The 12,529-nt window shown below is 40.1% G+C and overlaps 1 protein-coding gene across 3 annotated transcripts in view; it reads left to right on the plus strand.

Annotated features, from left to right (window-relative positions):
* The window catches only part of POU2F1 (POU class 2 homeobox 1), a 182,011-nt gene that overhangs the window by 108,089 nt on the left and 61,393 nt on the right, over window positions 1–12,529 (plus strand). For all 3 annotated transcript variants that reach the window (XM_047840561.1, XM_047840564.1, XM_047840563.1), the window contains one exon: window positions 1,014–1,079. In XM_047840561.1, coding sequence (XP_047696517.1) covers window positions 1,014–1,079 — 66 coding nt within the window. The remainder of the gene's footprint in view (window positions 1–1,013; window positions 1,080–12,529) is intronic.

Genomic DNA, 12,529 nt, shown 5'->3' on the forward strand with positions numbered 1-12,529 from the left:
AATATCCCATCATGTATTTATTCGCACCTAATAATTAGAGTTAAGTGATTCTTAGCCCAGTAGGGGAAAACTTGCTGGATAGTAAACTCAGTTGATTACAAATATGCAAAGTTTGGGTTTACAGTAGAAATAGAATAAGGTATATATTAAATGTATATTTAGTTTTTACTCTATTGAAGAGGCGGGAGAAAAGCAGACTTGTTCTTGTGTCTTGCAGCTGTTCTGGGATACCTAATACTGCTTGCTGAAAACTTTCTACTGTGAAAACCTTCATTAAAAGATAACCCTTAGGGAAATAAACCCATGTCAGCAGGTTCATATGCGATATCAGATAGGTAGTATAATTTTTAGAGGGGTGTGGTTGTGATTCAATTTTGAAATTGTTGGATATATCTGTTACGCCTTGTGGTACAGCTTCTTGTAGTGGTTTATGATTGAGGTATGAATTTGACATATTGTTACTTTAACACATGGTTAGTTTGTCTGGACGGGGAGTAAATACGGAGATATTTTCCTTTTATTCTGCTAGGTTGAGTTACTGCCAGCCTGTTATGAAGATTACCAACAGATTGTTTTGGTTTGATTAACAAATACCTTTGCTTATGGAAAAAGAAAATTTGGAGAATAACGTGTTTTACTTTGTAAGGCACTTTGCCCCAGCTTTGTTTCTTTAACGTATTTTATGCTTCGTATTATATTTACTTCTTTTACATGTCAAATCCTATTATAACTTTTTTCAGGTTAGATGTCTGTTGTCTTTGTTAGAAGAATGTTAAAATTCTTTAGAAAGACAGTTTATTTGTGGATTGCATCAGGGTTAAGGGAAGTCCAGAATTTCTCTCAGATAAACTTTCACGATAATTTCCAATGTTTTAGTGATGACACTGCCTGTCTTTGAACCGTAGGACTGTAACATCAGTCAGTATTCTTAAACCCTTCCTTTGCCACACTTTTGCCTCCCTAACCACATCCCCAATTTTTAAAAAACCTCATTCACCTCTGATTCATTGCAGACTCAAGAATGAATAATCCGTCAGAAACCAGTAAACCGTCTATGGAGAGTGGAGATGGCAACACAGGTAAGAGACCCTCCCCACACCCACCTTTTAACTAGATCTAATAGCGTTACCAGAAGAAACTTCCCACTTAACTGTGACTCCTATTTGGCAAATAAAAACCAATTTGAGTATTGAGTTGTCAAAGATCATTTAGTGCTTGCAGGAGCTGGTATTGTATTTGTTTAAGATTATTTAGTTTCTTCAGATCGCTTCATGTTTTTGTTGCTGTTTATCAGAGGAACTATAAAGCAGTTGAGAGAATAGTCCTTTAGGGTCAGGTGGTTCTGGGTATGAATTAGGGATTTGTCACTTACTAGCTTTGAAAATTTTTTTAATGCTTGTTTCTTTTTGAGAGAGGGAGAGACAGGGTGTGAACAGGGGAGGGGCAGAGAGAGAGGGAGACACAGAATCCGAAGCAGGGGCCAGGCTCTGAGCTGTCAGCACAGAGCCCGACATGGGGCTCAAACTCGTCAACTGCAAGATCATGACCTGAGCCGGAGTCAGACGCTCAACCAACTGAGCCACCCAGGCACCCCCTGTCACTCATTAGCTTTGGACTTTAAGGCAGTTTCCTAACTTTATTTAATGGGGACAATATATTTCATAGGTCGTTGTGAGTAGTAAAGGAAATGGATTAAGCACAGAGCCAGCTACACAGTAACCGTTCAGTAAAAAGTTGCTCTTGCTACAGGTGTTAATCAAAACAGTAAATCTTACCCACCCACCCCCATTCAGTACAAATTATATTGAAGTTATGCTAGTGTCAGTAGATAGATGGTTAAAAACACATACCTGTTTCCAATACGTTCTTTTATTTGGTCATTTAAAAAAATTTATACTGTGCGGTAAATCCGTATAGAATGTCTCCACAGCCCAAACTCTTTAATTTATCACATTGCTGAAAGGACGTTGACCCGTGTGTTTTTATCATCTGCCAGAGATGGCACAGGGACTTCCCCAGTTTCTGGTAAAGGCATAAATTGAAATACTCAGCCATGTAAAGAAGGGAATTGTGGGCAGGAATACACAGAAAGTAATAGTTTCTAAGGTAAACTAGGTTTTCACTTGCGGAGAGGGTTGCCTCTTTGACCACCATTTAAAAAACGACCTACTATGGGAGATAGTGAGAATGTGAGTCCCTCCTAGAAACTGTCTTTGTTTCCCACCCCTGCTGGCCCCACCATCGTTTAATTTGAAGTAGATGAGTTGAACCAGTATGTAGTTCCTGCCTACATATCTTTCATTGTAAATTGTTCTATACCTGGAGATACTTGTTAGTCTTCTAATCTCTAAAGGATACCTGTCTCTTTATGTGAAACGGAGCCATGGGACTTCCTGTTATATTGAACACGTCATTCAAAATACTCTGAGGCTAGCCACGTGGACTGCTCTAGTACCTCCCGAGGAGGTACACCATTCTGTCTGGATTGTCGGCCAGTCTCATTTTTGCTGTTCCTCTGTCCTCTGGGCCCTGTCTTGCATTATTGTGTAGCACGGGTCCATCTGCGAGTGCTTTCTCCATTTAGTTAAGTGTGGGACTTGTCTGCATAGAAACAAGGCAGTCGATCCCTTAGGACATTAGGAGAGAGTGTGCAAGGCACTCTAAAGAACAGCTTCAAGAGCGCCTGGGTGACTCATTGGGTTAAGCATCTGACTCTTGATTTCGGCTCAGGTCGTGATTCCAGGGTCGTGAGATCGAGCCCCACGTCGGGCTCTACACTGAGCATGGAGCCTGTTTACGAGTGTCTCTCTCTCTCTCTCGCTCTCTTTCTCTCTCTCTTTCTCTCTCTCTTCCTCTCTCTCTTTCTCTCTCTTTCTCTCTCTCTTTCTCTCTCTCTTTCTCTCTCTCTTTCTCTCTCTCTTTCTCTCTCTTTCTCTCTCTCTCTCCCTCTCCCTCTCCCTCTCCCTCTCCCTCTCCCTCTCCCTCTCCCTCTCTCTCCCTCTGTCCCTCCTCCACTCATGCTCTCTCTCTGTCTCAAAAAAAGCAAAGAACAGCTCCCAAGAAGCATGTATTTCTCAACGAAGAGAAACAGACTCAGAATGATTGGAGAACACTGAAAAGGTCTCTACGTCAGATTCCTTGCGAAACCACCACTAATAATAGACGTTTCAGTAGCTACCATTTATTGAGCGCCAACATTTAATAATCCCCTGATGACATGTTTTTAAAAATCTTAAGCACTGGACTTATTACCTGATTTCAATTTGAGTTCTTAATGACAACACTGTAAGTTAGGGAATAGGAAATTGAAGCACAAAATCAGTCAGGAAATAAAGGCAGGATGAGGATTTACACCCTGTATTTGGTTTCTCCCATGAATTGCAATAAAATAAAACAGAAAATTTAAGCATTTCTTTGTATATATTCAGGATTAAAACTATTTTCAGAGCTATATATAAGATAAATTCTAGCTGTAGCAATTGCTAAAACAGTCTCATGAATTTCCTGCCTTGTATATTTGCAATGCATGGTAGGTAGACTCCTAGAACTGAGTAGTATCAGTATAGAGTTTTACTTTTTAATGTCTCTAAAACTCAGCATTGTTGCCTTTGTAAAATTGCAAATTACTTCCATGTTAAGGACTTTTACATGTACTTAAAGATAACTAAAACCCCGAATGTCAATTTCTGAAATGTTAAGGGCCTATCACTACGTTCTTAGTATCTCCTACTGATGTCAGTTTGTTAGCTCAGGAATATAAAAATATATTTGAGTTCCAGTTTGCCTGTTAAATTACCATGTTCACGATATTAGATACGGAATTATAATTTATTCAGACAATTACATGCTTACAAATTGAATTTTATTTAAAAGCAAAACAAACAGGGGTGCCTGGGTGGCTCAGTCGGTTAAGCGTCCGACTTTGGCTCAGGTCATGATCTCGCAGTCCGTGAGTTCGAGCCCCGCGTCGGGCTCTGTGCTGACAGCTCAGAGCCTAGAGCCTGCTTCAGATTCTGTGTCTCCCTCTCTCTCTGCTCCTCACCTGCTCATGCTCTGTCTCTGTCTCAAAAATAAATAAACGTTAAAAAAAATTTTTTTAAAGCAAACAGACCTGCAGATTGTTTCATTGTAAAGGGTGTATGCATTTTTAGTTTTTGCTAACTGAATAATAAGTGAAGTTTTCAGTGGAAAAAAACCACTGAAAATATAATAATAGCTAAATTAGCATTATAATAAATTATAATAAAACTAAAGTCTCACATTTTCTTGGATTTGGAATACTTTTTTCTTTTTAATGTTTATTTTTGAAAGAGCATGAGGGGGGAGGGGCAGAGAGAGAGTGAGACACAGAATTCCAAGCAGGCTCCTGGCTCTGAGCTGTCAGCACAGAGCCCATTGCGGGGCTCGAAATCATGAATCATGACTATTTTTTTTAATTGAGGTCTAATTGACATATAACGTTACATTAGTTTCAGGTGTACAATATGATTCAATATTTGTATACACTGTGAAATGATGACCACATAAGTCTAATTTCCCCTGTCACCATGTAAAGTTGCATAATATGCAATACAGTATTGTTGAATATAGTCATTGTGCTGTAATTACATCCCCATGACTTACTATTTTCTGACCGGAAGTTTGTACCTCTTGACCCTCTTCTCCCTGTTCACCCACCACCCAGTCACCCTCCCCTTTAGCAACCACCAGTCTGTTCTCTGCATCTATGAGGTTTGTTTTGTTTGTTTTCCTTTTTAGATTCCACCTATAAGTGAAATCATACGGTATTTGTCATTCTCTGACTTACTTCACTTAGCATAATACCCTCCACGTCCATTCGTGTTAACACAAATGGCAAGACTTCATTCTTTGTTATGGCTGAAGAGTATTCCATTGTGTGAATATAACCACACTTTCTTTATCCATTCATCCACGGATGGACACTGGTTGTTTCCATATCTTAGCTATTGTGAATAGTGCTACAGTGAACATGAGCGTGCATATCTTTTCTAATTACTGTTTTTGTTTTGTTTTGTGTTTTCCGATAAATACCCTGAAGGGGAATTGCTGGTAGTTCTATTTTAGTCTTTTGAGGATCCTCCATGCTGTTTTCCATAGTGGCTGTACCAATTTACATTCCCACCAGCAGTGCACTAAGGTTCCCTTTTCTGTACATCCTCACGAGTACTTGTTATTTCTTGTCTTTTTGATAATAGCCATTCTGACAGGTATGGGGGGGGGGTATCTCATTGTGGTTTTGATTTGCATTTCCCTGATGATTAGTGATGTTGAGTATCTTTTCATGTACCTGTTGGCCATCCGTATGTCTTCTTTGGGAAGATTGCCCGTTTTTATCAGATTGATTTTTTTTCTTTATTGAGTTGCACAAGTCCTTTCTATATTTTGTCATAAATTGACCGTATGTGCCTGGGTTTATTTCTGGACTCTCTATGCAGTAGTACAGATCAACAGTATTAATCTCTGTGTCTGTTTTTACACCAATACCATACTGGTTTGGTGATTATAGGTTTGTAATATAGTTTATAGTCAGGCAGTGTGATGCCTCTAGCTGTAGCCTTTCTCAAGATTCCTTTGGCTATTCAGGCTCTTTTGTGGTTCTATACACATTTTAGGATTATTCACAGAAACAATTTCTGTGAAAAATGTCATTGGGATTTTGATAGGGATTGCATGGAATCTGTAGATTGGTTTGAGTAATATTGACATTTTAACACTATTCTTCCAGTTCATAAGCACAGAAGATCTTTCCATCTATTTGTGTCCTCTTCAGCGTCTTTCATCACCGTCTTGTGGTTTTCAGCGCATAGGTCTTTCATCTCCTTGGTTAAATTTACTTCTAGGTATTTCATTCTTTTTGACGCAGTTATAAAGAGGATTGTTTTCTTAATTTCTCTTTCTGATAGTTTGTTGTCAGTTATAAAGACAAAACAGATTTTTATATATTGGTTTTTGTATTCTGCTACTTTACTGAATTCAGTTATTAGTTCTAACAGTTTTTGGAGGAGTCTTTAGGGTTTTCTAGATGTAGAATCGTGTCATCCCCAGACAGTGACAGTTTTACTTCTTTGTGTCCAATTTGGATGCCTTTTATTTCTTTTTCTTGCCTAATTCCTCAGGCTAGGACTTCCAATACTGTTCCTCCAATTGAGGAAATTTGAGTAGGTTTATGGGCCAGCTGGAAGGAACCACAAGAGAGAAAGAGGCTGAAGACAGAAAAACAGTTGATGGAACTGAGGTAGGGGGAAGAGCTAGGCTCACAAGTACAGAGTGGAGGATACACTTTGAAACTGGAAAGAGATGTGTCCCTTTTTCTGCAACTGGGGAGAAGATAGGATTGAAGAATGACAGAACATCGAGGTGGCAGGAAAAAGGAAAATGAAGAATAATTCAAATTCAAATTGCTTCATCCTTTTCATTTATCGTTAAAGTAGTTCAAGTGGGTATTTAAGAGAAAAGCAAGGATGGTAGTAAAAATAATGTCAGCAGTTAAAATGTGTTGAAATGTTACTAGGTATGCATGGCTTGTTGCTTTTATTAGGTATGCTTTACATCACAATTGTTAAGATATTCCTATCAGGTAAGTAGTATGCCTGTTTTACAGATAAGGGAACTTAATTCAGAACTGTTCATTTATGATCATAAAGACCATGAGCCATTCATTCCTTTTCATTATCTTACACTGCCTCAAATTTGAGAGTTTGAGTAGAGTGAATGAGTTTTGACGTAGTTACCTTTAAGGAACTGATATAAATAAACAAACAAACAAATAAGATTAATAAACTTTGGGGGGGGGGTCAGGCTTAGTTTTTTTTTTTTTTTTTTTTTTAATTTTTCCCCACATTTATTTTTGAGAGAGAGAGAGAGAAAGAGCGTGAGTAGGGGAGGGGCAGAGAGAGAGGGGGACGCAGGATCTGAAGCAGGCTCCAGGCTCTGAGCTGTCAGCGGCAGAGCCTGACACGGGGCTCGAACTCATGGATCACCAGCCACCCAGCCCCCCCCAGGCTTAGTTTAAAGAAAACAAATGTGTTGTTTATCTAGCCAATAGGTTCTGTAACCTTTTCATAGCCTCACTTAAAAAGTCCAAGATCATGAGTGAAGAAAATGGAAGATTGGATTATTTTGCCAGAATAATTTCCTCTCAACAAAATTATACATCTGGATAAGAGAATAGTAATGATATTTCTTATAGTATATTGGACAAGGATACTGCCAAGGATATTTCCCCTAGGGGAAGCAATAGCTCTTCATTTCTTCTCCGCCCAGCCCTTGGTAACCTCTAATCTATTTTCTGTCTTTCTAGATACTTTATAGAAGTGGAATTATACAATATTCTTTTGTGTCAGACTTGCTTCATTTAACATATTTTCAAGGTTCATTATGTTATAGCATGTGTAGCTTAATAATCTTCCATTGTGTGCATATTCCACATTTTATTTCTCTGTCTATTGATAGACGGCTGGGTTGTTTTCGCCTTTTAGCTACAGCTGCAGTGAACATTGGTGCACAAGTATCTTAGAGTCGCTGTTTTTCAGTTCTTTGGAGGATGTAACTAGTAGTAAAATTGTTGAGTAAATCAACACAAATTTATTATCTTTACAGTTCTGGATGTTAGGAGTTCTAAAATTAGGGTGTTGTAAGGCCTGCATTCCTTCAGGAGGCTCTATAGAGAATCCACTTTCTTCCCTTTTCTAGCTTCTGTAGGCCCCCTACATTCCTTGATTTGTGGCATCGTCCTCTGCCTTCAGCGCTGGAAGTGAGGTCTCTTCAGGTCTTTCAGTCTGTCCATCTGACTCCTGCTTCCATCATCACATCTTCTCTCTCACTGACCCCCTCTTTCCCCACCTCCGCCTCTAAGTAGGGCGTGCAGCCCAACATAGGGCTTGAACTCAAGACCCTGAGATCAAGAGTCAGACACTTTTAGCGGACTGAGCCATCTAGGCACCCCCTCCCTTTCCTCTTATAAGGAACGTTATGATTACCCACATACTTGAGCATAATCTTGCCATCTCAAGACCTTTAATCAGATCTGTAAAATCCTCTTGCTGTGTGAGGTAACTGTTCATAGCTTCTAGGAATTAGGTTGTAGACCTCTTTGGCCATTGTTCTGCCTCATACACTACTTTATTCTGAATTAAATCTGATCGACTGTGATATAGGTAACAATTGAAAAAGTCAAAAAATTGTATTAAGTTTTATAAACATGAGTAGAAACAACCAAAGAATTTCTTTTTGATGTTAGAAATATTAGACAAATTTTAAAGTCTTGCTCAGTTTTGATCAGCAAACTTCTTTCATCAGTACTTCTAACAAATGGTCATCTACCCTGTGCCTGGGCTCATCCACTGACAGGGAATAGTAGTGTTTGTTTGTTTGTTTGTTTGTTTGTTTGTTTGTTTGTTTTTAAGTGTTTATTTTTGAGAGAAAGAAAGCTTGTGCAGGCTAGGGGCAGAGAGAAAGGGAGACAGAATCTGAACCAGGTTCCTCACTGTCAGCACAAAGCCCGATGTGGAGCTTGAACCCACGAACTGTGAGATCATGACCTGAGATGAAGTTGGACACTCAACTGACTGAGCCACCCAAGGCCCCGGGAATAGTAATTTTTGATGCATCTTATTCTATTGTATAGCCCTGTTACCTATATTCTTTTGAATTCTGCCCTTAGGAGTAATAAAGATTGAAATGATTTTCCAAACCTTTTAAAACATGAAAACTCTTCTGGGACGTCTGGGTGGCTTAGCCCATGAAGCCTCCACGTCTTGATTTCAGCTCAGGTCATGGTCTTACAATTCATGAGTTCGAGCCCCGTGTCAGGCTCTGCACTGACAGTGTGGAGCCAGCTTGGGATTCTGTCTCCCACTCTCTCTGCCCCTTCCCCACTTGTGCTCTTGCTCTCTCTCTCAAATAAATAAACTTTAAAAAAAAAAGAAAAAGAAAAAAAGAAAGCTCTTCTGGAAGTCACTGCCATATTTTAAGTCTCCTCCATTTACTTGGCGTTTGTTTTAAAGTGCTAATTTATTATAAAATATTATGATTTATTATGGCCTAATAATTTATACCGTAATATTACAATAAGGGCTATCAGTAAGTATTTACTAGGTGTGTTAAGCACTTTGTATAGATTGTGTCAGTTAATCCTTGTAACAGTGATATGAGGCACTATTTTTCTCTTTTTATGGATCAGGGAGTGGAGACTCAGAGATGTTTGATCCCTTTACAGAGGTCACACGTATCTATAAACGTGAGCAGAGCCATTCTCTTAGTTCTAACAGTTTTTGGAGGAGTCTTTAGGGTTTTCTAGATGTAGAATCGTGTCATCCCCAGACAGTGACAGTTTTACTTCTTTGTGTCCAATTTGGATGCCTTTTATTTCTTTTTCTTGCCTAATTCCTCAGGCTAGGACTTCCAATACTGTTCCTCCAATTGAGGAAATTTGAGTAGGTTTATGGGCCAGCTGGAAGGAACCACAAGAGAGAAAGAGGCTGAAGACAGAAAAACAGTTGATGGAACTAAGGTAGGGGGAAGAGCTAGGCTCACAAGTACAGAGTGGAGGATACACTTTGAAACTGGAAAGAGATGTGTCCCTTTTTCTGCAACTGGGGAGAAAATAGGATGAAAATGTAATCGAAGATTCATAAGAAGTATGCCACGGTCCATGAGACATCAACGTGGGAGAATTTGTTTCTAGCTGGGGGTGGGTCACGAGGGCTTTGTAGAAAGTGGAGCTTCGACTGGATTTTGAGGCCTGGACAGGATTTAAATGTGATGGTAGTGATGGTGTATATGCTTGGCATGAGGAAGCAGTAAAATGAAGGGGAGATAGATTGGCCAGAAGTTCTCTGATCCCTTCAGGGTTTCTTCCATCGTGTCATATGACTTCTAGATCCTTTATCACTGGTCATCCTCGGAATTAGACAGTGTTCCAGTTCTTCAGACTTCCAGTGCAGCCATTACCGTCACCATTGGCTTATTGTTATCTTTGAAGACTTACCATTGGCTTATTGTAATTATGTTTTATAATTAAGGTAAAAATGACATTAGATTTAAATGTCTTTAAATATAAGACGCTATTTTTTTGATAGTATTTAATTGCTTTGAAATATTAAAACTTATTTCAAAGCAACTGACTCACTTGTTGATTATGCGTTTGTGGTCAGTGAACTGTGTTATGATAGAGCTACAGCTCCCCAGCTCTGTCGTCATTTACCTGAATTTTCATTCAGGTGATTTTTTTTCCCAGGGTAATGTCAAGAGCTTTTCTCAACTAAAGAGACCAAATAATTTATTAATGCAGCCCAGTATACATCTGTGAAGTTGCATTCCAAAAATATTTTATCAGAAGTTTCTAGCAACCGGGGATATATTTGTTCTGTGGGATTTATTAGTGCCAGAGCTGATATTAGGGAATTATATTCGTAAGGGAGCCTGAGCAGATATCGTTTTCTCCAAGATAAAGAGAAGGATCCTGAAAGACCAGGGCACCAGTAAATATACCTGCTGTTCTTCATAGTAATTGAAGAATTTTGAAATCTTCCACCAGCATGAGTTTTGGAAGACATTTCCAGAGGAAATACAGTTTTTTCAGAGAAGCCTCAGAAATCCGCTGAGGAACAGGCCTCCCATAAAGTTCTCATCACAATGGTAGAGCAGTAGCAGATTTCAGACTCCAAAGGACTATTTTCCCTCTGAACTTACGTTTATCCAAGGGCCATTTCTGATATTCTTACTGTTTTTGTCATTATTATTTTAAATTTATTATGTGTTTTAATGTGTAGACTACATTCTGTACTGGCCAGAGTGGTCTTATCTAAGCCTGACGGTGGAAGTACCAGTATGGGTTTTTCTTGGAGTTCCTCCTTGGAGTTCCTAAAGTTTTAAATAGTGGACAGTTCCTTGGGTCAGTCAAACTGGCTGCAGCACTTCTAGAGAGCCTCAGGTGGAGGGTATACAGTGTGCTTGTGGTCTAGAAGCGAAAAGCAAATGCCTGTAGTAAAGATGGATCTTCCTCTGGTGTTTGGTTTGATAGATACCGGTTACAGGATATGGCTTCTAGAATATTCTAACCATTGCATTTTGAGAAACTTGACCTGGCCCTGCCCCATTGGTTCATGTTGGAATTTGGGGGTTTTTGTTTGTTTTTTGTTTCTGATGTATGAAGCAGGGAGCTATAATTACTGAAGCTGTGAGAATACTAAGTGGCATTTAATTCAAATCTTAATTCAAGACTATTTTTTTAAGTTTGTTTATTTTTTTATTTTGAGAGAGAGAGAAAGCACATGAACAGGGGAGGGTCAGAGAGAGAGAGAGAGAGAGAGAGAATCCCAAGCAGGCTCTGCACTAGTAGTGGGGCTCGAACTCACAGACTGTGAGGTTGTAACCTGAGCCAAAACCCAGAGTCAGTCGGTTGAGCATCATCCAACTCGTGACCTTGGCTCAGGTCATGATCCCAGGGTCATGAGATTGAGCCCCATGTCGGGCGCCGCGCTGAGCATGAAGCCTGCTTAAAGAGCCTGTCTCTCCCCCCTCGGCCACTCTCCCCAGCTCTCTTTCTCTCTCAAAAATAAAAATTAAAGAAGGAAGGAAGGAAGGAAGGAAGGATCGATCCTTTTGCCAAGAGATAACCTAAGAATAAATACAGAATTTTAAAGGTAGTATCCATTTCATTTTTATTCACTCCCAATAGAAATTTGGACCATTAATGAAAGAGGATTTATTGCTAAAAGGCCCCTTTAGGTAGAGATTATGGGATTGTTTATAGTAATAATTTTCTCCTTCCTCCCTTAGAGGACAGTTTTGTTTCCTGTCATGTTAATTTTTTGTGGGCTTTTTTTTTTTTTCCCCAACAAGTATAAAAGAATTTTCTAGCCCTGTTACACTTTACGTCTTACCTGAAGCAAGAGAGCTAAACTCATTACTCCTTCAGTTAGAACCATTGTATGGAACTCAGGCATAGAGCAGTGGCGGTGGAAACAAGGGGTCAGATTTAATGAGCATATGTGGGAGGAGGAGAGGAGATGGAGAGGGAGTGAAAGAAGCAGGAAGGGACTCGAGTGCCCATGTTTGGCCTGGGACCGGGATAGATGTAGTGCCATTCTCTAGAGCAGGGACCGCCTGAGCTGCGAGTAGACTTGACAATGAGGTGTGATGCGTTAAGTTCTGAAAGTGTTGCATGGGGGGTGCCTTGTGGTGCCTGCAGGCCAACAAGCGCGCAGTTGACGCCGGGGCTAGGAAAGAAACCCGGCTGCTGACGGGCTAGGAAAGAAACCCGGCTGCTGACGTAGGAGTGGGAGTACTTAGCAGGAACACACTGCTGGGAAGAGAGTGGAGCGAGCCTGGAAAAGAACCAAGGACACACCTCTTCCACAGCGCTGAACGGGCTGGCAGAGGAAGAGGAGCCATGCAGGGGCCCTGCACCATCCGGGAGGACGGCCACGGCTGCGTACGGCTGTCAAGGTTACAGTTAAATTAAGTTGCAGATTCCATCATGGCGGCCCCACTGCTAGCGCTCGGG

This window comes from Prionailurus viverrinus, chromosome F1 (genome assembly GCF_022837055.1).
Source record: "Prionailurus viverrinus isolate Anna chromosome F1, UM_Priviv_1.0, whole genome shotgun sequence".
Classification (NCBI taxonomy): Eukaryota; Metazoa; Chordata; class Mammalia; order Carnivora; family Felidae; genus Prionailurus; species Prionailurus viverrinus.